The sequence below is a fragment of the Agrilus planipennis genome, unplaced genomic scaffold (genome assembly GCF_000699045.2).
Source record: "Agrilus planipennis isolate EAB-ADULT unplaced genomic scaffold, Apla_2.0 scaffold119, whole genome shotgun sequence".
Lineage (NCBI taxonomy): Eukaryota > Metazoa > Arthropoda > Insecta > Coleoptera > Buprestidae > Agrilus > Agrilus planipennis.
Window position 1 is genome coordinate 237,912 of NW_020438931.1, and position 26,349 is coordinate 264,260.

Sequence of the window (26,349 nt, forward strand, 5' to 3'; positions counted from 1 at the left end):
AAAATACTCTAAAATTCTAAATTTGTATTCAGCTTATTTTTTTATAAAAAAAATAAACTTTAAATTCTTCCTGATCATCAAAACTATAGTTATTTGCGAAAAATATGAATTCAAAATGAAACTCTTATTTAAAGTACCAGGTTAGGTTAATAAAGTATATATTGAAATAGAGTAGTGAGGCAATAATATTTCTACACTTCTCGTTCTACACAACTTTACGAGCAAATGTTACTTTTCAAATATTGCCAACGACTCGACATTAACTTGATGCAAACTCTCTGCTAGTTCAAATGTTCAAATCACCTTATCAACAGCACCTCTGCTTTTGCCATAACCAGGTTTTAAAATCCTCTCTTTTTCTAGAAAATTTCGGCTGCTGTTAACATATTTTATTTATTATTTACAGTTTTATGTACTACTACTATTTTTAAAAAGTATTATATTTATAATGAAATAAATCAATTTGAATATGATATTCAGTGTTCAAACTGGATAGTATATAGTCTTGGATTTGTTCACCTGACGTTTCGCCAGCTGCTATGTCTGGCATCTTCATGAAACATGGTTAGGACTGCTATTTCAACACAACTACAATGAACGACGTTCCTGGGGATGACAACCACATCGCCTGGCGAAACGTCGGATAAACTCATGGCGTTACTTTTAGGTTTACTTGTGATATTGGTCTGCCCATTTCTTTTACATTAACTTTATTATAGTAAGATAAAGAGCAATATTTGATTTGTTGAATAAATAAAATTAAACTTTTTAAATCGTTCGTAAAGTGACGTAAAACAATCATTTACCAACTAACTGAAACTACTATGGACATTCGTACTACAACAAATTCCATATTCAATTAACCTGTTCAAGCCTCATCACGGTTACATGTATTTTTATATTATTGTTAAGGAAACTGATGTTTTGTTTTTTATGTAAATAAATAGACAGCAGGTGTAAAACAATCTCCCTGCATGTACAAGTTTTCAAATTTCTAAATATTCATGTGCTTTTGTATAATACACTATCAAATTATTCAACGTGTTAAATTAATCACATTAGTGAAAACAATAGTGACTGATTATTTATTTAAAAATAATTCACTTAACCAGTAAAACATAAAAACAAATACAGTTCATTTCAATTTGTTAGAATTGTGACCTTGAATAAATCTGCGCGAAGATAGAATACACACTAGGCGTGAGCAAGACAGAAACAGTTAGAACAAGCTTGAACGAGCAGAGCTCTCGATGGGCGGTCTTAGGAGATCGGCTAGAACTGTACAGTACTAGACGAAAATGTTTAGCAATTTCTTAAAACGAAAATGTATATAAATTAACAATAGAAAACAAAGCAAAAGTTTTATAGGTGTGTAGAACGTTAAGTTAATTCACTTGTTATTATTTTTGGCTAAATATACTTTTAAATAAAGCATATTCTTAAATTTTAACGAGGCAGTTTAAATAATTTTGCAAATGGTACTCTACACTTGTCTAGTTCTCGCTCGATGATCGGTGGAGAAATGAGCTCTGCAAATAAATATGATTGAATTTGGAATTATGCTACGGCGCATCCTAATAAAGGGAAGGGGCATATCTCCAACTTCTTGAAACGAATAGTAAGTACATTGCTCCCTGTATTTATATTTTAAATAAAACTAGACATTTCATAACACAAATCCCTCCTCTGAATGTTATATGATTTCACCTAATTACAAAATCCATTTCAACGTGAATGTAGATTAGATGATGGGTTATTTTTCATTTAATCGTACATTAAGCGCGTGCGGGTGTTTATGCGTTCTGGACAAACAGTACCTTAATCCCCTCTATTTGATAAAATATACACTCTGTCAGACCGTTATCTCACTTAATGTGCCGCTACATCCGCTTTTGTTTGTAGTATGTGCATAATGTGGTGCAGGTATGTAAGTACATCCGTATATGGGGTATATCTTCTGTTTGCATGCAGTAATTTAGTCTTTCATTTTGGATCTTAAACGCGATGCATCATACGCTGCAGCGTGTTTCTAGGATACGGAAACGACATACGTAGTCAATTCTCTGGCATTATTATTCCTCGAACAATGCATGTCATAAATGCGAATTCTCTAAGATCCGCTACGGAAAAATCTAATAAACTGGCCGCGTAAATCATTCGCAGGCAACCAAGTGTCAAATGAACAACCGGGATACGACCCAAATTGCGCCGTTAAAGATGCTATAGAAATGCAATAAGTACTTTCCGAATTTTCTTTGAATGATCTTCAAATACGTTACCACCTCCAGTTTATCTTTGGTTTTATTTTCATTAAAAAATATAATATAATATAATAATATATAATGTGAAATATTAGCACATAATCAACGTACAGTAAGTACAGTCAAAACTATTTACTACGCCATCGTTTAGAACAACATACCGGTTATATTGACAAAAATCATAGGTCCCGGCTTAATTCTGTTAGACCGCCTTATAAAAAACACTGGTTTTTACGACATTGCTTATTACGACATATCTCTTTAAGCGACTACATTTACCTGATATTTTCTGAGAATTATATCTGTTAGAACGACCAGCTTTATTGTAAACTTTTGAATAGGTAACAGTATCCACTTCTGGTACAGTAAATGACCATTAAGATCGCAAAAGTAAACAAAAACGTATCGAGTTTAGGCTCTGTTGTAATACTCAGAATATCTGCTACTGAAGCTAAGGAGTTTATTGATGCAGATAACTCTATTGCAATTTGTGCACCAGCTACGGAAGATGATATTGTACAAGAAGTTCAAGAGGAAAATGACGAACAGGAAGAGACTGAAGAACAATTTATAGTGCCAACTTTCAATGATGATCTCAATTCTGTCAGTATATTACAAAAAATTGTTTTTTATTCTAATGAATAGTTTCATATGCAGGGAAATTATGATGATACATTAATTAAAATTAAACGTGAACTACGCAGTCTGTACGCACGACAGAAGTGTTTCAAACAGACTAAAATTCCAGGTTTCATTAATTTAGAAAAATGATAATTATATGTACGTAATGTCTTTTTATAATAAGTTTTATGTAAAATAAATAAAATGTAGTTTTATTTTATATATGAATATATTAATCACACATTCAATAATAGGTATTAAGTACTTAATAACGTCACCGGCTATTACGACTATCGGTTTTTACTACCAAATATGAGTAGCCCTTCGGTGTCGTTATAACATATTTTGACTGTATATTATCATCATTAAATGGTGGTAAGACTCGTTGGACATATATCTCCACTCGTTTCTATCCTGAGCTAAAACAGGAATTCCACATCCCCAACTATTTGTGAACAGTAGTCTAATCTAGGTCTACCTCTGCCCCTCTAAACTCCTGTTTCTGATTCCAATATGTCTCTAACTAGCCCTATACCAACCTGTCTGGCTTATTTCTTGTTGACTTCGATAGCGTCCTCTTCTTTCCTATCTACTTTTTTTAAATTAACCTCAAAGTGATAACGTAATATTCTTCCCGTTTATCATTGCAAGCGAATAAAATTGTACCAAAAGAGAGAAATATAGTTCATTAAAAGCTACAAAAAGAACACAGTAGAATCAAATAACTAGCATCAACTGCACATTATGAAAACCGAGCATTAATATATGCCACCAGCATGCGTGAACAAATTTACTTTCAGTAATAGAAACAAATGCCTTAAAAATCGATATTTCACCGTTGCTGTGAGCCAGTGCTGAAAATACGACATAAACGTATTTGATAATTATCTGCTTGTAATTTTCTTTTCGAGAAGCGTTTCATACAATTATATGAGAGGCGCATCAAGACTGGCTTTAGTGTTCGAATGCCATTTGCAAGACTTTCGACGGAAAGTTTAAGGATGCCCAAGGGAAATTACGGTCTGTCTCTGTTTAGTTGAACTTACATTTTAAAATTTTCAAGTGCGTTTATTTCTGGAACACATACGAGCACGTACTTTTTGTAAATCAATAACCAAAAATCCGCATAAAACGTTAAAACCCCAACGTGCGTTTTGACACCTAAAGTGCCATCCTCAGTTAGAGATCCATTATTTATAGAAACATTTATTCAAATTATAATGGAATAATATTTTAAACTTGTGTTCCATCCATGTACTTTCTATTAATTTTATTTTTTCCAAATAAGTTGGAGTAATAGTTTTAATTTTACGTGATTTTCCATTTCTGGATGAATTTTGGTATCTGCAATACATTTACCGATAGTACTCGTTTTTTATGTTAATAAAATGTGGTTCAGTTTCAATTAATCTGTAAAAAGTTATAATTATATTATCTGAGAGTAGGTAATATATAACGTTATATGATAATAAATACAAAATGATAAAGGTAAAATAATGTTGACAGAATTTAATATTATGAGCTTAATTTAATACAAAATTTACTCAAAATAATCTAGATTCTGATGAAGAGGGAAATATACCAAATCATATTTGATATGGGTATGGAGCATGTTGGTTTAGTAGTGCGTCAAATGTGAAAAGGACTTAAGCCTCACGGCAAGGGAATTAATGTCATTTAAAATAAAAATGAATTAATACATAAAGAAAGCATTTTTTCTAGTGGATAGACACGTATGTAGGTATGTATGTATGTATGTAAAACACGGATCTACAGAGAGCACTTTTAGTGGTAATTATTAGGGTGAGTCCCTTTTTGGCGTATTTATTTCAAACATACAATTATACAAAATTCATTATAATACCTTTGTGAGACCTTTTGCCTAGCACTATAATATACGACAAATATAGCGATATACCGCTATTTTATATTGTAGCGAGCACGAGTGTGTTTGTGTGCGATCGGGCACACGTGTGCGTGAACGGCTTATCGATTCGCCGACTAGCCGCGGGCGCCTTTCTTCATGTTCGCCGTATTTGTAAATGTGTGTGTCGTACCCGCGTTCTGGAAAAGCAGTTAAATAGTTCAAAGAAAAAAGAAACTATCCGGATGTTTCTAGAAGGTTCCCGAAAGTAAACAAAAGAGTATTTAAAGGAAGAGACGATCGCCGAGAGAAGAGGAAATAAATTGACCGTTGCAGAAGTGAATCGGGAAATAAATTGACAGTGGTAGAAGTGAAATAAATAGCGCAGTGAATAGTGATATAGCAACAGTAGTGTAAATAAATAAATAAAAAGATAGTTTAGTAATAATTTAATAGTGTTTTTAAGTTCTTCAATAATTAGTGTAAATAAATAGTTTTTGCCGTTATCAGTATTAGAAGTTAATTTTGTTAAACCCACAAACATTACAATAATAAAGTACACATTCGATATTTTATCCAACTTTGTCGTATTTTATCATCAAATAGAAGGTGCGCTACGTTCGTTACTTAATTTACTATTCATTGAATTCTTCAGCTTCCGTCAATTAACCTGACAGACATGCAGTTTAGCTAAAAGTAGCCCTCCGATAGAGGGCTTACATCTTCATAGATAGCGTATCTTTATTACTTCCGCCTTTCACAGTGTCTTATTAAATGTTGTTGCAAGAAAGGCGGGGCAATAAATTCTCTTCATCATTGCTTAATCCTTTCCTGTCCTATTTCTAAATTACACCTTCCCCGAGAAAGCCCGTTATTATCCATTGATTCCTGCACGGTATATACACGATAATGAAAGCATTCCTAAATAGGATTGGTTTACGACCAGAAAGGTGGTAAACGGATACTGATGTTTACGATACCATGACCGAAAGGTCACGTAAACTGTATGTTTAACATGAAAATGAAATCATTTAAACGAGGTATCAGATAAAGTTGCACCTACTACACTTATAAATAGGTGTTTGTTTATTTTTATTATCAAATTGGCATTAGGTGCAGGTAGGTATCATTAAGTAATTCAGCTTTAAAAATGGAAACTTGTAATTAATGCTTTTTGCTTATTTTAGCTGTGATCAGCTTCGTCAACTTCATCGAATCACGTTAATTCCAATATCAACAAAATAAATTAAAATATCAACAGCTTTTTTGATCTTAAATACACTCATCATCATCTTCATAAGGTCGTCAGTTCTAAGACTGGTTGGACACGTACCTCCACTCTCCTATTCTGAGCTAAACTTCGCATTTCCCTAAAACTAGAACAACCCACATCCTTAACTATTTGCGAACAGTAATCTAACCTAGGTCTACCTCTACTCCTCCAAACTCCCGGTTCTGCCTCTAATATGTCTCTGACTAGACCTTCATGCCTGAGATGGTGTCCTGCTAACCTATCTCGCCTATTTTTTATTGAGTCCTCTGTTCTCCTATTCTTTCTAATATCTCTTCATTTCAAACCTTTTCTACCCACCTTATCCTCATCATTCGTCTATAGCCTATAACACCATATTTCGAAGGCTTTTAACACACTAAAGTTTATAAATTCCTATCAATAAGAATAAAGTTATTTTATTACATATACATAACAAAATTGCATTTTTTGGCGAAACTGGCCGAGACAACGAACGCGGAATTTATTCGACCATATGTTGCATTTTATTTCATGTCTTATTCATTTAATAGATAATGACAGGTGATGATGTTTGTTAATAAAATGACGCAAACAAGGCCGTTCACACTAAATTATTCGGACTGAGGCAGTTAGTGATGCTTAGGTCGTTCCTCCACAGTAAACGTTCCTTCTGGCCTTGTTCTCAACTTGTTCGTGTTCAGATGTGTATGCGCCCTATGAACGTGAACATTGAGGATAATGCCGCAAGAATCGCGGTACTTAACCCTTTCTGTCCAGAAATTCTCATACCTAATAAACTAATCGTAAGATAGTCAAAGTAAGTAAATTATAAAATTGAAACTGTCTTTACAGAAAGATTAGCTGAGCGCCTGTTCCAGACACGCGCAATCATTCGGGAAATAGGCAATACCAATATTATTAAGCTATGCAGGTATTCGACGAAACAGGAAATTTCCGAATACAAATGGAAAAGCTATTTTAGAGATGGATTAATTTAACTTAATTGCTGTAACAATTGCTGGTTTACAATTATGTTAATCTGTTTATCTCTCACAGTTAGTTGCCTTTACAAAACATTCCAATTTCTAAATACAATGGTCAGGCGAGGTAATGCATTTGCAATAGATTTTTTGGAAATTATTCAACAATAAAATTACAAAATTCTTTCTGTTTGATGATTAATTTTAATTGATTTCATCATATATTAATTTGAAATCATTTTTTCGATTTTTTATTTACGCACTACAAACAACCTCAAATTAATGAGGGCAAATGTCTCATTACTAATAATGATTATACATTGGTTCGACGGTTTTGCGACCCATACTCTCAGGACTGTTGCGTAAAAACCAGGGGCTCGGGTTCGATTCCCGCGAGAATGAGCAGCAACAATTGTTCCTAATTAATTTGATGTTATTTGTAGTTAATTCAAAAACTTGATTCACTAATGCATATAATTTAACCCTATAAAAATATAATATATCTCGCTATCGAAATCCTTTTGTTACGCGGTCATGTATGTGTCGCTCAGTATGCTTNATTAAATATATGAAATCCTATGCCATGGTTAGTTACTTGATAGTGGATTAATATGCAATTTCATCATGTTCATATTACAATAATGCATTATAATTTTATTTCAATTTAAGATGTTGCCGCCTTTATTATCGAGTTGTTATCCTCTTTAAATCTTAAATTTTTCCTCACTTAAAGATAAGCTGGCGTCAATTTTCTCGAAATTGTTTCTGCGACCAATTATTTCTTAATAACTAAGTGGTAACATCTAGTTGACTTACGAATCTCAACTAAACAATTTTAGCGAATTCTGTTTACGTATTTGGGTTAACTACATCAAATGGAATACTACATTATTTTAATGGTTCTGGGAATAAAACTGAATAATGATAAAAAATTATTTATCTACAAATAAAACCAATTCTGTTTGCATAATCAACGACGTTTTGTTTAATAACTGATGCTCTCCAATTAAATAGAAATTATGATCTGATGTTAAATGTTTATGTTGTATAGGTACCCACTACATGGTGAAAATTATGATTATATTATCTATTGAATTTTCCCCACTGGGTTTCATACTACGAATTCTATTTCTTCGTAATTACCTATCGCCTCATTGAAATTGACATGACAAAATTATCAGGAAAAGATATAAACTAACAATAGCCCCAAATTATCTGTGAAAGCTAAAAATTAGGTGCGACCCGGGAAACCACAAAACCATTTTGCAAAACCGCGGCGATGCAGACTACTAAAAAGCGAGCTGGAATTTTTTTTTTTTAAAAAATCTTTTTTCCATTCCGATGGCCCGACAACCGCTACATCGAGTGAGATTATAGCCGGGGTTGAAACTTGCTGTGAATATTTCGCAAATTGGCCGTGAAAGCCAAAAATTAGCCGTAATAATCACAAAACAAACATTTTGTAGAACTTACTTAGATATTTTAGAAAATACTACAAATGGCGCAGTAAACGCCATCTGTAGCACGATGCTACATTTTAGGATTACGTATGCTCCAACAAGGTCCACTTGTGTGGATATCTACTTGCTGAAAACGAATCCCGGCGNTCGTTTTCAGCAAGTAGATATCCACACATGCGGACCTTGTTGGAGCATACGTAATCCTAAAATGTAGCATCGTGCTACAGATGGCGTTTACTGCGCCATTTGTAGTATTTTCTAAAACGCACTGTTAAGACAGCAGGTAAAAGTTGGTCTGTGTTCTGTCGGAGCTGCCTGCGACGAGCTGATGAGATCCAAAAAGGTAGAAATCGCGATCCGCGTCTGGCAGTTTCGACAGAATACAGACAACTTCGAATTATTTTACTTAGATATTTTCAAAAACTATAAGAGTGCAAATTTCTCAAAACCAGTAAGATTTTATCTATAAGTCTGAATTGTATTCTTTGGATATGGCAAGAGCCCAGCTGTGTAATTCCTAATTCCTATCACAAAAATTCTCTAATTACGAAACACACTAAATACCTACTCGTAAAGTTACGGGTAGGTGATTATTTTATCCCAGAAGTATCATCCGGTTCACGTACGAGAGGATACGCTAGCGAGTTCAAATCGAAATTATCACGTTCTCTATTTAATGTCAAGGATAGTAAATTTATTTTTGTGTCATATTTTTTATTTATGACGCTCGTTTTAATAAATTGTGTCTTATCGTTTCGCGTGCGTCGCGTCATTCGTTAACGCCGCCGCTTCCCCGTTGAATAATATCGCAGTAGGTGTTGTACGCGCACCTACTCAGACACACGTAACCCTTGTACGTACTTGCACACGTACTAGCAGACGGGCGGTTGTCCCCAAATGAATATGTCAACGTTATTATTTCGGCTTTCCAGGACGTAGCGCGCACACTGGGCGGTCATTCTCGTTATCCATATTCATAAATTGCACCGTTCGCGTGATCCCATCTAAATTAGATATTAAAATCGCTGCACAACGAACAACACCCTACACATTATGACAAGAAATGGAGAAATATGTTCGAGCTACTGTCAGTGTTTAGATTAAGAAAAAGATAATTATGCTAAGCATTAGTTACCTGTAAGAACAAAAAATTGTAAAGAGTTTTTAACAGTAGCAAAAAGTTCATGGTGTATGGTAACCGTTAAATGTGGATTGCGATTTCGATATCATTTGACCCCGTCAGCACGCCATAGATAGTTCCAACAGAATAGGGATCTGTTAACAGGATTATAATACTCCATATTTGCATATCCGAGAAATTTTGAAAACAAATTCCGGTTTCATAAATGCTCAATTTAATATTTACATTAAACTTACGAATCACCTATTACATGATAATTACAAAACGAATGCTGCACAGACTGTTAGGCCACTTTCACACAGGGCGATAACGATACGATTTACTGCATGCGATTTGTCGTATCGTATCGGAACGCCGCTTTCACAAGTTATGGACATACTTATTACAGTATAGTAAAGTGGCAATATATGCTTGCACTTTTCTCCTAGTCCTGCTTTGCAAGAACATTTCATAAAAATTATTTGATTGTTTTTAATTTTTCCATCGATTTCATTTGGATTTCCTTTTAAATCCGAAGATTTGATGCAATAACTCGTTAAGGTAACCTCACCGATATCACTTGTTTTATCAACATTTTCTCCACATTTTATTATGTGGCCAGCTTTCAAAAGTTTTTCGGCTTCCACAACACTTCTTGAGCTTGCATTTGCATTAGCCCAATCAAAAATTGCTTCTAAATTTATCATTAGAAAAATTAAAAATCACAATATGCAATGCTTTCTATAATACTGATGCAATGTATGGACAGCCATCTTGATTAGGCCGCACCCACATGTCACATCCCAATACGACTGAATATTGTTTCGACAACGTTTCAAATTGAAATGCGAGCCTACCTGTCCTCGCAGGGTTCTCTGGTTTAATGGTATATATCTAATTATGGAGCGAAAAACAGTAATTCTATTAAATCGACTATTTCGTAATTGAATGCTTTTTCTTTGAGAAAGACATGTTAAATCGCGGTTAGCACTACTGCATGCAGTAAATCGTGTTGTTATCGCGCTGTGTGAAAGTGGCCTTACTCATCGATGCTGGACGCCACCTAACGAATTTTAAACATACCTATAAAAATTTTATTTCAGCCATTAACTTGTAAAAACGCGAACCTTTTGCCTACAAACTGGTTTGGTAACAAATACATTTTTAATTATAAACATAATAATCGAACATTTTGTTACAGGAACGCTCAAAACTGCGGCTAGTTTAAAGATAAGAAACTTGCAAGTACCGGAAATCACAGAATTCGGCAGCCCGGTGGTCTTAGACTGTGATTATACGTGGGACGACCTAAAGGATGATGGACTGGTGGTGAAATGGTTTTTCAATAACGGACGAACGCCTATTTATCAGTGGATAACGAATAAGAAACCCCAAGCATTAGGTAAAAGAAAGAAAATGCTTTTTTAATAAGAATGCCAACTCGAAAGACAAACTTGCATTAAAGTGATATCTCTTCAATTTACAAAAACCATTAGAGAATTAGTTTTGATAATAATATGCAGTACTGTGTATATTACCAACCAGAAAATTATTTTGTTTCATTTCAACGTAGCATTATTCCGACCTCCTTGCACATGGTATATATGCACTTTTATTTGATGCATAAAATGCACTCATGAAGACTAAGCTTTAAGTACGTTTAAGGACCTCTGCGTGACAACAAGTACGCTGAAACGTACACCTTGACCCCAATAAACGTAGAGTCGGCGTTATGTGTACATTTACGCGTTCTGTTTCAATCAATACTGGCATAATTTAAGCAGGATGATTATTCAATTGCAGTTAATCAAAAACGACGACTGCGAATGACATATTCATACCTATTCGTGTTGAGAATATAATTCAAATTTTCATAAATAAAAAATTTAAATCTCATGGATTACAATTACCCTAATTTCCAAAATTGAACAATAATATTTTCCATAATTCTTAAAAAAAACCAACTTTGAATTACTTCTTTCAGTACTAAAACAAATTGTTTATCCGTTTTAACAAAAGGTTTCCTCTTAGAGAGATGCAATACTAAAGATGATTATTTCAGTAAGGAAAATGTATTTGGAGATAAAGCTATTATATGATTTACATGCCCTAAAATTCTATAAAAGAATCCTTAAAGGAATTGTGTACTTCACTTCTTACTTAATGCATTTATATCACCGCTCTATGTCCAGTTGTGCTGTGAAATACATTTTCGTTAGTAAAATAATTTAAAATTGTGTCTCCCAATAAGGTATCCCATTATATTAAATTGTTCTCTTGCAGGAATTTTGAAGGGACGACTGAATTTAGAATATTCCGCCAGTCAGAATCAGAATAGTAAACACAGGGCACTACACATAACGAAACCAGCTCCCGAATTATCTGGTGATTACACTTGTTCAGTTTCCTCATTCAACGATGAAGACAGCCGGACGAAGAGCATGCTTGTATTTGGTATGCTGACATTTTTATTATGATGAAAATGAATATTTTATTTTTTGAATACCAACCAAACTAAAATAGCATTCAGAAGGAAGAAGTGCTTTTGAATTTTGAGATGTGCAAAATGTGAAAAATATGAGAATAATCCGATTTATTTTTCATCAGCTTATTACATATATAGTAGAAGAAATAGAGGAACGCGGGAGGTCATTCTAGCTTTACGGGTAACAAGAGAGAAAACGATAGAAAAAGGAAAGATAGGATTTGTAAATTTAGAAAAAGCTTTTGACGGTGTTACATGGGACAAAATGTTAAATATACTTAAAAATGTAGGGATGAGTAACAGAGATAGAAGAGTGGTACTTAGTTTGAATAAAGACATAAAGAGCAACAGGCAGTTATAGAGCTGGGGCTGCAATGTAGAGAAGTAAATATTAGGAGGGGAGTCAGACAGGAATGCAGACTGTCACCGCTACTTTTTAATCTAAATGAAATGTAAGCCGATATATTATCTCTGGATTGTTTGGAAGGTAACAAATTATAGTTTAAAATACTGGGCTCTAATTTTTCTTCCGAGCCATTCTAGCATGGTTCATTTGTTTTTACTTTCTGCATGGAAAATCAAAATTTTATGAAACACGCGATAGCATACCGAAAGAAAACTTAGAACCCACCTGCCTGAAGCGTGAAAGTTAACAAAACTTCAACGGATAACACGAACTCATCAGACATCAAGTGTATATAATCTACAAGAAAACATTAAAAGTTACTACCTGTTTATGTACTTCTACAGTCTAATCTTTAAAAGTTAGACCAAGATAGAAATTCTTATAGTTTTCGTTCCGGTTTTATTTTTGCGCAACGTTTATTAATGACGATTATATTCAAAAGCAATTCTGACCTAGTTTCTTTTATTTCCAGCATGCTTTGTAAAGATCGCCTGCCTTTCTCTACTGTTTTGTTTCTCCGTCAGTTTCTTTCTTCCAATATAATTACGCCTCTCCATCTTTTCCTTTTTCCAGTGGGTATCACATTTCCGAAGTTATAATAGCGAAAGTACATAACGTACCGACTTTCCGAGCATTTTTATAGTTTTCAAGAAGATGCAAAACCCTATTACCAAGTAGTAATAACACTGTCGTTTGTCTAACTTTGTGCGTTCGTTTAACGTACTCTTGGGCGATATATTCCTAAGAAAATAAAATAAGAGCCAACCTGCCTGAGAATTACTTTTATTCATGGGAGAGCGTAAACTTTAATGCTGTTTTTCAATTTTGAGTCATCTGAATGTTTAAGAAGCTGAACAAATATAAACCACGTAACTGCGCTTTATTAAGTACTTAACAAACTTTCTTATGCTACATTACGAGAACTGATCATTTTACCGGTATTGAAGAAACGATTTTGTCTATTTTTGATCAAATAGAAATATACTATTGCAAGATTTCTTGCCATTGCAAACAAAATTACGATTAAAGTCAGTGTAATAATTTTCGTTCGACTCCTGTGTCAAACAATGGAAAGACACTCGAAAACAATTTGCTAACAAATGGTCTGGCTGTAAAATTAATGATAATTTTGTTTGTAGTAAAAAATTTTACTATATATTAGCAATATTTTCAAACTTATTGATTTATTTTAAGCATTTTTCGGTGTAGGCGTAATAGCATACTCAAACTATCAATAAGAATAAAGTTATTTTATTACATATACATAACAAAATTGCATTTTTTGGCGAAACTGGCCGAGACAACGAACGCGGAATTTATTCGACCATATGTTGCATTTTATTTCATGTCTTATTCATTTAATAGATAATGACAGGTGATGATGTTTGTTAATAAAATGACGCAAACAAGGCCGTTCACACTAAATTATTCGGACTGAGGCAGTTAGTGATGCTTAGGTCGTTCCTCCACAGTAAACGTTCCTTCTGGCCTTGTTCTCAACTTGTTCGTGTTCAGATGTGTATGCGCCCTATGAACGTGAACATTGAGGATAATGCCGCNATCTCGCCTATTTTTTATTGACTTCTATAGAGTTCTCTGTTCTCCTATTCTTTCCAATACCTCTTCATTTCTAACCTTTTCTAGCCACGATATAAACCCTCCTACTCCTTCTATCCTGACTTATCTGACTTCCTAGGTATCTGAAATCAGCCACTTCTTCTAATTTTTCGTCTCCTATCTTTATATTCGCTCTTTCCCTACTGTTTCTTCCCTTGCATAATAGTATTTTAGTTTTACTTTTAAAAGTACTTAAAAAGAAATAAATTAATTAATTAAGAAAACGCCAATACATTTTATTATGGTGAAAACCCCATCATTGTTTGAGTAATAACAAAACCCCTGTTCACAGAAATCCTTATAACTTTTAAACATGACTTTTACAGACAACAAAAACCGTTTTAAATAAGTAGTGAAATAAGTAGTCTAATGCAAAAAGCTTTGAAAGGAAATAAACAAGAAATAGACTTAACAACAATAAATACAAGTTTTAAATAAAAAAATACGAATAATTGTGAAGCCTTTTCAGTTTTGTACGTAACTTTAGCAATCGATTAGTGTTCAAACAAATAAACACTAATTTTCCATTTCAATATAAAAATTCACTTAAAGGAGTATCTGTAGCATCGGGATTATTTTTTTTTTTTTTAATAACGATCTTATATAATAGCTAGGGATGATTCTCTAGGTCTTTATAATGTGTTCTTCGAAACCTCGGGGTTCCGTGAAGATCACTGTCGGGTTTCTCGAAACTTACGTGTTTTTTCTTTAGGTATAACATTCAAGAGAAAGCAATAAAAATTAATGCTCTACGAAATAATCCATTGAATTAAAACCGTACTATTGAAGCAAATCATGGGTTTCATCATGAAAAAGTAGAAAAATTTCACCTATCAAAAGGATCAAGAAACGCTTCTCTAGATATTAATGAAGATTATATTACAAACTACTCAGTGTTTTTCAGACATCTGTCTGTATCTATGTACAAAAATTATTTTTTAACGTATTTAATGAAATATTTGCACATAATGTTATATTATGCAATATATAATCGGATCAAGTATTCTAAGGAAACAAAACAAATCTCAGTAGATATTCGAACGGTCGCATAACTGCGTACTAAACGTAAAATTGAGAGGTACGTTTTGTACTGGTTCTAATAAAATAACGAAAGGGAATTCATAAATTACTTGATTTCATATGAAGCGAACGAAGATAAAACTTTATGGTTTGTTCACAAATACAATGGCAGCTCTAACACGCCACCTACTACTATCTGGGTACCAGTTCGTGACAATAACGTAGAAGCATTAAACCAAAAACCACCCCGGTATTCACGCATCGCAGGCTGATTGCGGTTAAAAATCAGAGGTGGAAAAGCAAAAAATTTGAGTATCACCTCTACACATAACAACTAGAAATTGTTACACGCAAGTTAATTGCAGGTGTAACGACTTTTACGAAAATTTTCATTTGAAAAACGAAAAACAAAGTAGGAAAACTTTTGGAAATGTAAGCGTAAATTACGAATATAGGATCCTTTAGAAATCGCTTTTTAAATCGGTAAACAATAGTTGGAACACTGTTGATCGAATCTAAACTAAAAGTATATATAGATGTTACCTAAAATGTATGAAATATAGGAATTGTATACAATTCCGAGGCTACCTAGGAAATCTATAAAATATTATTTCAAAGATTTTTTAATACACACTTATCCTAGGAAATGTATACATCGTGTTTGCTGAAACAAAGATAACCTTGTCACATTATTCTAACATCTAACATATCAGCCTCCCTCTGGCGGGCAGGGGCACATGGGCGTACCAATGGGGAGCAGGGGAGGGCAACTGCCCCCTCTAAATCTCGCAGAAGATGTATGAACTCGCCTAATCACTAGTCAAAGTGTAAACGGTGCTAACTTCTGAATAAACCCCGCAGTAGACATGGTGCAATTGCCATAAAAAAAAACATTATTTAACTACCTATAAAGCAGGATCATTTGCGCCTGTTTGCCCTACACACTGCACTACATATACCTAATTTTTCATGTAGGGGCCTTTATGTAGTCTGTATGACAAAATAGCCGCGGACGTTCTGACCAAAAAAAATCTGACTTGCCCCCCCCCCCTAGGGCGGAAGCCTATTTGGTATTACCTGCAATACATTTCCGATTGCTATTTAGGAAATGTATAGATTTCCTAGGAAATGTATACAATGACGGATTTCATTCATTTCCGGTAACGTATAATATATATTAGTCCGCCTAGTCTTTCCCCAGCTTTTGGCATAGCATAAAGGAGTTTATTTTTATTATTTTAATTTTCCTATAATGTTACCAATTCATTACTATTAATTACACAATTTTATTTAAATGTTTGATTGCCAAAAAATTGAATATTTGTACTACTGTTCGTACCAGCTAAGCTAGTAAAGCATGTTTGTCTACAGTAAATAATAAATAATTAATAAATTATACAATATTTTATTTAAATTTGAAAAATAAATTTTTATTTATTATACAGTACCTGATGGCAGCACATCTTGTTTATAATTGGGGGAAGCTAGGCGGACTTTGTACATTGTGAAACGACCAGTGCCAACAATGGTCGTTTTGAAAACATAAAAAGACCACGGCTGGCACAGGTCCTTGATAGACTTTGATCCTAACATATATATATATATTTCCAAAAAATATTTATAGTTATTCAGTAATTAACAAGAAGTAACAGCCGTTGGAATTAAAGGGAAACTAACTACTTTGTTTTTTGCTATTTAATTTATATCTTGCCTAATTAATTTAGTTTATTGAGGGAGGGAAAACGTGAAATTTAATATAGTTTCAATTCCAAAAGGCGAGCCAAAGCTTCTGTAGTATAATGTAGCAGTGGTTTTTCGTTTAATGTAAAGCAATTTGTTTAATCAGCTGAAGAACTTCGACAGTTGTTACTTTGTTATTCTATTTAAATACAGAAAAAAAGGCCTGTAAGGAAATTTTGTTTTTTGATCACGTAAGTAATTAATTATTAATTTTACCAATAATCAAAGCAAATTAACTGAAAAACGAAAAGCTTTCAAATTTAATTTCAATTTATATTAATGCAATCGTTTGTTTTTTTGGAGGAGTTGGCTTGTAAATTAATTATTTTATAACATAATTATTGTAATTCTAAATCTAATTCGTCTGAAATAAATATAGACAATAAACTGTGTCTATAATTACCTAGTTTGTCAAGTGCTCCTTTAGTGAAACATAGAAACAATTAGAGTCAAACCGGAAATTATTGACAATAATGTAATCTTCGGATTGCATTTGACATTAGCGTGGCTGAAGCTGTAATGTAAAGAAGAATAGGTGACAATATCACCGCAATTTAAAGAAAATTGTTTCAATTTCCATTAAATAGTCACAAGGTGGCAGAACTTTTTACATGGGTTTAGTGTTCTCGTGAACGGAGAAACTGTTAATAAACAACTAAGTTCGTTAAATAAGTCAAAAAGATTTTTATAAAAGTTTTCTTCACGCGCAAAATCGGTTAAAAAGTTAGTCTGTAAAAGGCCTTACTTAGCGTATTTGTTTACAATATTTTCTTTTATTTTGCTTCCACACTTTAATTCAACTCTGTATATGATACGGTTAATTTAACTGCTTAGTCGCTTACAAGTAACTCGATTAAATAATCATCTCTTGGTTAGTTGAAGGTAAATGACTCCTGAAAGCTAATATGTATCTGTGGAACAGTGAAGTGGAGTTTATGCAAGAATTAAGGATCAATATTATTCGCGCTCGGAGAACTACTAATGTCGGCTTATGCCTACGTATTCCTTGATCCTCACCTTAGTGGTGCCGTTAGGAGTATCGAGAGAAAACTGTACAACTTTGTTAAATACTGTATGGCACACATTCGAGAGAAAACCGCAATGGTTAGTAAATGTACCAAATGGGCTAATTTAGCCTCTAGAAAGAAAGGCATGCTTTCAGAACGACTTCTAGCTAATATTAGCAAGCCAAAAACGAGTGCTGATTATCGTTTATCGGTGGAGTACAGACACTAAGAATAGGTACTTAACCTAAAAGTATTAAGAAAATTCGTGGGGAGCGACGTAATTTGGTGGTTTACTACAAGTCTGGATCATAGCTTCGCATTCGGCAAGTCATCAGTTCCATTTCGGGTTCACCTGCTCCAGTTTCCGTATATTTTTTAGGAAAATATTCTAGGGTATTAATATTCCATCTGTTTCCATTGCGTAAGTCTTATCTGTCTCTCCTTATTCCTAAAAGAACTCATTCTACCCTATTTCCGGCTTTGCACATTAGTGTAGGTGGGAGAAACTGACATGAGACATGATAGTTCAGAATAAATTTCGTGTGAATCAAAATATTATTCAAAGTAGTATGTTACATATTCCGCATTATGTACTGTTTCATCATAATGGGCAAATAAGCTGAAGGTACGTTCTCAGTCAATTGAGTATATTTAAAATACCCAAGTTAATATCCCATCTATTGTAATGGTGTGCCCGTAGCGCCTAGACAGTGAAATAAATTGAAAATTAAAATACCTCGACGGGATGAACAAGATGGTGAAGGAATCACTGTGGCATCTCTCATGTGTGATCTAAATCAGTCAATTAAATGGCAAAAACAAAACAACAGCGGTCCTGTACCTCGGACGACCTTCTACTCCATTTTTTGTTATACTCTTACCTTGTTACTTGTAGGCACTTTGTACCGATCCCATAGTATTCCCGAGATAAAAATGTTCAGTCTTCCCAGTCTCCCAATGCGAGACTCGAGTCTCCGTCTCTCATCGAGTCTCTTTGGTCTCACTGAGAGAGAATGTCGAGAGACTGTCAAAAAAACTGTTTAGCGTCTTTGAACGAGAGACTCGAATCGCTCATAGAGAGATCCTCATTTCGTATCCAGTCTCCGAACGAGAGACTCGAATCTCTGAACGAGAGACTCGAATCTCTCAATAAGTGGTGTCTAGATAGACATGATTAAAATTTTATAAATTCAACATATTTCAGAGATCCCAGTCTTTCTACGAGAGACTCGAGTCTCTCAATTTTTCAGTTTTATTCATTCAGTCTCTCTGTGAGAGACTCGAATCTCTGAATTAACAACTTTATCGTTCGAGTCTCTATACAGAAACTGTGAGAGATCCATAAAAACAGCTAGCCAATAACTGAGAGACTGTGAAAGACTGTGAGAGACGCTCTCAGAGACGCTGAAAGACTCTGAGAGACTTAAAATTTTTGTCTAGGTTGATACTAATTCACATATAAATATGAGTTTAAAGATGATATTCTGAACTTTTAACAGCTGTTTTTCATCTTCTCTATCAAAAATTGGAACACTGTTCCAGTTTTAATTGTTGATATTTTTGTAATCCTCGAGATTGAAGCGAAGCATATTTACTTGAGTAGTTCTTGGTAAGTGAAGTTTCAACTTTAATGGCGTAAAAGGCTCTTAAAGGTACTTACATACATTTCAAGTACTCATCCACAACTCTCGTCCTTATCTTACAGGAACGTGCATCGTACAACGTAATAACGGACAACTCGATCCGCCTAGTAACCTTCTGAGGAAAACAGAATACTGCTTACAAAGCAAATAGAACGAAAGAATGAAAGTAACTGCCATGAATTCTAAAATTCTCTTTCTTCGTATTTTCCGATAGAACATACATGTAATTCACTTATTAGACCTAAAAAAGGATATAAAAGGGGTAACTTTGATACCAGAGGATATAAAAGTGAAGCAGTTTTCTAAATTGCTACAAAAAAAGTGTGAAATAAATGCCTTTTGTACGTATAGTAGATATTCCTTATTCACGGTTTCCTTATTCGCGTTTTTATTATTTGCGGATGAAAAAATTGCAACCCAGTTCCTGTATTCGCGGTTAAAAAATTCATTGTTCGCGGTTGCAATCGGTAAACAGAAAAGGATTCGGTGTCATTTATTAAGGGGATTGGCCGCAATAGACCGCTCGTGCCTAGTGTGAATTTTTCCGAAAACATGGGTTTTTATTCTAAACATTGAGATTTAACGCTGCGAGATAAATATCTACTTTTTTGTATGGTAACAGACAAAGGTTCACACTCATTCGGTACGTTTTTAGTTATCAATAATATGATCACTAAAAGGTTTTACAAGTGCTTACATTTGATGCTTCTTGTAGGACACGTATTTTCAGTAGAAATTAAAAAATTAAAAAATGGCGATCGACAAGCTTTAGAACACAGCTTTATCTATATTACTATAAAATTTCAAACCTCTGTTCCAAACATTAAATTCATGATATCTAGAACCGATAAGCATCTACGACGCGTGTACTACTGAATCCCCTTAATTTAAGTTACAGTTGGTACGTCCCGAAGCGGTTTTTATAAAAAATCTAACCTAGTAGAAAAGGATTCGGTGTTATTTTGCTACGAATCAGCATCTTTTGAGTACTATTGGCTCGTGCCGAGGCGACTTTTATAAATGATGTAACCGAGTGGACTAATTTCAAAATTCAAAACAAGAAAAAATCACTAAATTTTTCAAACTCTTGCCTAAAGCTGACTATAACGATTAATTTTTGGAATATTGGTTTTATTTTGGAACTTTAGAACGTATCCCCTATGATTCCATACTAATTACCATTCCATATCCACGGTTTCTGTATTCGCGGCATATTTATGGAACGTATACCCCGCGAATAAAGAGCTTCTACTGTACGCTAATTTAAAAAGAAGAACTTTAAGATTTTCGTTCGTGTATTTAAGAAAACTCATACATTTATGAATTTTCAGCTCTATTCAGAGCGTTTAGAGTTTCGCATCGAATATGGGTAGATACATATTTTCATGTGGCAACATTATCGTCCATCAACCGCTTAAAAGTAAGTTGTTTCGTATGCAAACACTAAATGGGATGCAAGAAGAACTGGTCCCTTATGTGCCATCAGTCCGCATTTGCGAAGTTGAAGTTACCGAAAATGGCCTGCAGCTGACGAAAACTCCACTTTAACCGCTAGCTAAAGATCTTGAGGGTCTTTCCTGTTAAAAGCGTGTTTGGTGTCAAAACTTGCAGCACCGACTGTAGCTCGATTCCCAAAACCGCCAGTCCTCCGAGCGCTTATTCTGTAAACTTTGCCGTATCCTCACGAGACGATAGAGGCCGGATGCACTTACGTTACGTTTATCTCAGAGATAGATAGATAGATTCCCGGATAGTCTGCACTTTCTAGCCATGACGTTTAATGCACTCTCCTCGCAGTAATTCGCCCAGCTCCAACGTCTCGTTTCGAATTCCCGAACATATGAATAATAGAGGCGCTGAAGAGTAAAGTAAACTTCAAGTTGATGGATCGAAGAATCCTAAATTTGTGTCAGGATCACGACGCTCGTCTTTGCAGTGGTTTACATAAATACCTACTCCTACTTAACATACTGACACGACTATTGTCAAATTTATCGCACTAATGCTGTCCCGGTTCTCCAGATATTTTCTGTATCTGTTGCTAGTCAAAAAGAAGCCCCAACAATGCTGTAACTTTTCCTGGCCATTACCATTAAGTACATTCATGTAAAGGAATATGAAATACCCCCTAATTGCTACAACGTTAATTAATGCTGTTCCGATTCGAGTCTAAAGGTCATCATCGGATGGAGTTGCTTCCTCACGTTTCGCTAACACGAATGACATCGAAATGGAAAGACCTCTGAAGAATTTCGCCACTTGTGCTAGCGAAACGTTAGGAAGCTACTCCAACCGACGACGGATCAGGACAGCAACTAGTTCACCTACTGACTGACTACAATTTGAACAACGTCAATCTTCATTCTTCCACGAATTTTGACGAATTAGACTGGAGGACTCCCCAAGATAACAATAACAAAACATTGCCGGCAAGAAATTGACAAACAGTTAATAAGCAAGCCAAGAAATATTGCTTTAGTGCATATCACTAGTCACAAATAAAATCTAAAATATAACAGGTACCTACTGGCAACGTCCTGATATAACCCAAGATAAAAATGTTCAGTTTCTCAGAGTCTCTGAAAGCGAGACTCGAGTCTCTCATCGAGTCTCTCTGGTGTCGCTGAGAGAGACTGTCGAGAGACTGTCAAAAAACTGTTTAGCGTCTCTGAACGAGAGACTCCAATCTCTCAATAAGTGGTGTCTTAATAGACATGGTTAAAATTTTCTAAATTCAACATATTTCAGAGATCCCAGTCTTTCTACGAGAGACTCGAGTCTCTCAATTTTTCAGTTTTATTCATTCAGTCTGTGAGAGACTCGATTCTCGATAACAATTTTATCGTTCGAGTCTCTCACACAGAAACTGTGAGAGATCCATAAAAACACCTAGACAAACTGAAAGACTGTGAAAGACTGTGAGAGGCGCTCTCAGAGACGCTGGAAGAGTCTGAGAGACTGGGGAGAGACTGAAAATTTTTGTCTAGGGAAAATTATAACTTTCCTTGGTCACACTGAGCTTTCCTTTTGAGAAAGCGAACATCTCATCTAAACGATTCATACTTCGATTACTACTAACAAAAGTAAAGTAGATGACGCATATAAGTAGTTAAATATTGTTTAAATTTTATCTTTGCAGGTTGCAGCCCTATATTGTTCATAAAAGCCTCTCTATTAGTGCAAATCAATATTATTTATTAAATTTGGAAGCAGAGAGAGAATAAAATTAACGCAATTCTGATGAATTTAATAGTCAGTTTTAACAGACTAAAATCAAAATCTTTAAAATTAGTAGTAAAAAGAAATCCTACCTTTAGTAGCTTCGCATTTCGTGGTGGGCTACGTATAAGCAGTTGATCAAGCAAATAAACACTTATCGATCGTTTTAATCGTAAAATAGAAAGCACTCCCGTATTCGCACTAACGAAACAACAAATTACGATTACACGTGGAATACTGTAATATAAGAAACGAATATAGTTTATTCATTGATATCCATGTTCGTCACAAATACTCATCGATTACTGTTTTTTGTTTTTATCCCGTTAAACCGAACCCGTACACTCGCACTCCCGAAACAGTAAATTACGATCTCACGTGGAATACCACAAGAAACGATTATAGTTTATTCATTGATATCGATCTTCGTGATAATCGATTAGTGTTTTCTGTTTCCATTCTTGGAATATTTCCTGAAATGAAAGAAAATACGTGAATTACTGTTACAGTTTTTAGATGATCTTACAATTACATGACATTTGAGAAAAGTCTAACTTAACCTTACTTCTCTATATTTCTAAGCATGCTATTGTTTTTCCAATACTTTAGGAAAATACTACTTAAATATTTCATGAAACAGTGTTGCGGACATAAAATAACGCTTTGAGTATCGAAACAATGAATAATTTAAAACTATTTGGAAATACCTAATTATTAAGTGGTTCTTTAGGTAATTCCTTTTTTTTTAGACATTGATAAAGTTCTGTGATGTATTGGTCGGTTTAAAATCAAATACTGACTGTTTTATATGATTTTACTTGACAAAATGCAGTGCTACTGCAAATTCTTAAAATTCACCCGAGATAAAAATGTTCAGTCTCTCAGAGTCTCTGAAAGCGAGACTCGAGCCTCCGTCTCTCATCGAGTCTCTCTGGTATCGCTGAGAGAGACTGTCAAAAAGACTGTTTAGCGTCTCTGAACGAGAGACTTGACATATTTTAGAGATCCCAGTCTTTCTACGTAAAACTCGAGTCTCTCAATTTTTCAGTTTTATTCATTCAGTCTCTCTGTGAGATATCCATAAAAACACCTAGGCAATAAATGAGAGACTCTGAAAGATTGTGAGAGACGCTGAAAGACTCTGAAAGACTGTGAGATACTTGAGAGACACTGAAAATTTTTGTCTAGAGCAGGTAATTACCTAATAGATATCCCATAAACACATTTATATATTCTTAACGATTTCCGAAGTACCTAAATTAGATAAGTTACTTGAACATTTTGTATGTTTGCATTAGATATTATAAGATATTTTTTCTGTTGACCTTTATGGCCTGTGACCTAAATACGTAAATTACAATTGAAATTATCTGCGGTAGGATGGTAGAAGCAGTTAGGAAAGCGTAAGACTTTCCAGCTCCATAATTTCTTTCAGATGCTGCAATTCTATTAAGAGGCATTTGCCACAAACCTTTAGGACGTTGGCAGTAAATTCTTCTTTTTTTTATAAGTTTTCTTTTTCTTCGTACCATCGTTTCTATCCAACTAACTTTAAAAATTAAACGCACGAGCAAGTTCATATCTTTCCAGCAACCACACGGTCGCCACTCTGCTGTCCCACAATAATTCCATTAAGAGTATTATGGGGTGAGTAGACATTCATCAAATGGGGAGCGAAATGAGATGGGACATCGTAATATTTTAAGGCACGCCTTCGTAAAACGGTCGCCTGAAATTGGTTTCAAAACGAACGACTTTCGCCTTTACTTCGTTTTGTCGTTGATTTTATGTCCTACGTAGTACGTTCGTCAAGTGCCTTCAGCTTTTTACAATTGAAAATATATATATATATATTTATTTGTCATCGTGATAAAAAGTTCATTACAATCATCTTTTTTTGTGACAAAATAATGAACCAACAAGGCAACGCTTTACTACGGAAAAAATCAATTTTGGCGATTGATCTAAAGGAATTGAAATCATTGCTTTATAAAACTTTAAAATACTTTGAAAAAAAATGATTTGAAAGATTTATTTTTATTTATTGTCATCATCATAAAGTCGTCGGTCCTAAGACTGATTGGACACGTACCTCCATACAGAAAGAGCTAAATTTTTATGACAACGCAAAAATTACAATTTTCGATTGTAAATTTATTAGGTAACCTGTAATAATCTCAATTTTGACATGTTTCTTTAAAAATTATTACAAGTTTCTTAATAATTACAATTGAAATTGTAATATCAACTAAAATAGCTAGTAAATTTATTTCTGCTAGGATTTTATCTTTACAAATTCGGGTTTATTTAGTAATTTTTATTATTTTCGCTAGTGGGATAAATTGTAAATATCGCTTTAATGTTTAGGTAAATTTTAGTTTTTTATTTTCTCCGTGCACCCTTTCCTATCCTGAGATAATCTTTTTATGTCCCTAAAATTAGAACATCTCACATTCCTAACTATTTGTGAACAGTACCTACTTGTACTAATGTTATTGATTTCCATAGTACTCTCTGTTCTTCTACTAATGCTCTAATACCTCCCTTTTTCTAACCTTCTCTATTATCCAAATATCTAACTGAGAAAACTGTGATCAACTTTACTGAAAAGTGTATTTCAAATCTCTACAAAACATTCAATTATCTTTCATGAACGTAGAAATACTCATAGGACTTAACTTATGCCATGCCGAGTTTGGAAAGATTAATTGAACTAAATAAAACAAAAATTGTATTTGATATTCTTATCGAACCTTCAATAACTATCTTCTACCATTATAAGAGCAGTGGCAGAGGCAGTAGGTTCTTTTTGGTGATTTTCGCAAATAGATCTACCTTTGTACATTCATAAACTCCGTTTAGTTATTAATTCTTCAGCTTTTGGATTAAGAAATCAATTTTTATCGGTATTGCAATAAATTAGATACTGCTGTTTGACTATTTTGGATTTTTTCTAGACCAAGTCAAATAAAAACAGCAAAGAAGCAATAAAGAGTTCGATATAATGGTGGACGACTTATAATTTAATAATAGTGGCGTTTATATTTTTTGGGGTGATATCGAAGAAATTGAAACATGAACAAGTAAAAGGAAATAAATATATTGGTACTAGTTTCTTCTCTTAAACAACACAGTAGACTTCTATTAAATGCAGAAACAATTCAATTAAAACGGGACGCATTTGCTTTTATGCGACACAGCATGTTATCAGAACCAATTGAAGATAAACACCGCTTACTTGATGCACAATCCCTTAAATTTTCCTTTAATGTTTAAATTTTTAGAGTAAATATCACCAATTACTACCAACTTCAACAACTTGGGTCAATTGCGTTGTGGTATCAAAAATTTACACGTACCGTTTCGCCATAAACAACCATCTTCATACATTATTAAATAGATGAATGCAACAGCAATGCAGATACATTACTGTAAAACTTCCAGTCTCTTATTTTCTCGTAAAGTAACGGTTAAGGTATCATCCTGTTTGAATTTTTAATGCGATCCCCGATATGTGAACCGCTATTCCCTGAACTCAAACGTAATTATTCAATCAATTCACAAATCGCTATTAAATTTTTAAAATTGAATCAAACGAAAAGTTTACAGTACGACATCGTAATTTATCTGAAAATACTTCAAAATTATTACATA

At 34.1% G+C, this 26,349-nt stretch overlaps 2 protein-coding genes across 2 annotated transcripts in view; one reads left to right on the forward strand and one right to left on the reverse strand.

The window, feature by feature from the left end:
- LOC108736720 (chymotrypsin-2-like) overlaps positions 1–26,349 on the reverse strand; it is a 172,427-nt gene that overhangs the window by 113,458 nt on the left and 32,620 nt on the right. The window contains exon 2 of the mRNA XM_025974194.1: positions 22,788–23,168. The gene's annotated coding sequence lies outside the window, so the exon portion shown is untranslated. The remainder of the gene's footprint in view (positions 1–22,787; positions 23,169–26,349) is intronic.
- The window catches only part of LOC108736721, a 46,103-nt gene that overhangs the window by 12,246 nt on the left and 7,508 nt on the right, over positions 1–26,349 (forward strand). The window contains exons 2-3 of the mRNA XM_018469266.1: positions 10,760–10,960; positions 11,842–12,012. Of these exons, the coding sequence (XP_018324768.1) occupies positions 10,760–10,960; positions 11,842–12,012 (372 nt within the window). The remainder of the gene's footprint in view (positions 1–10,759; positions 10,961–11,841; positions 12,013–26,349) is intronic.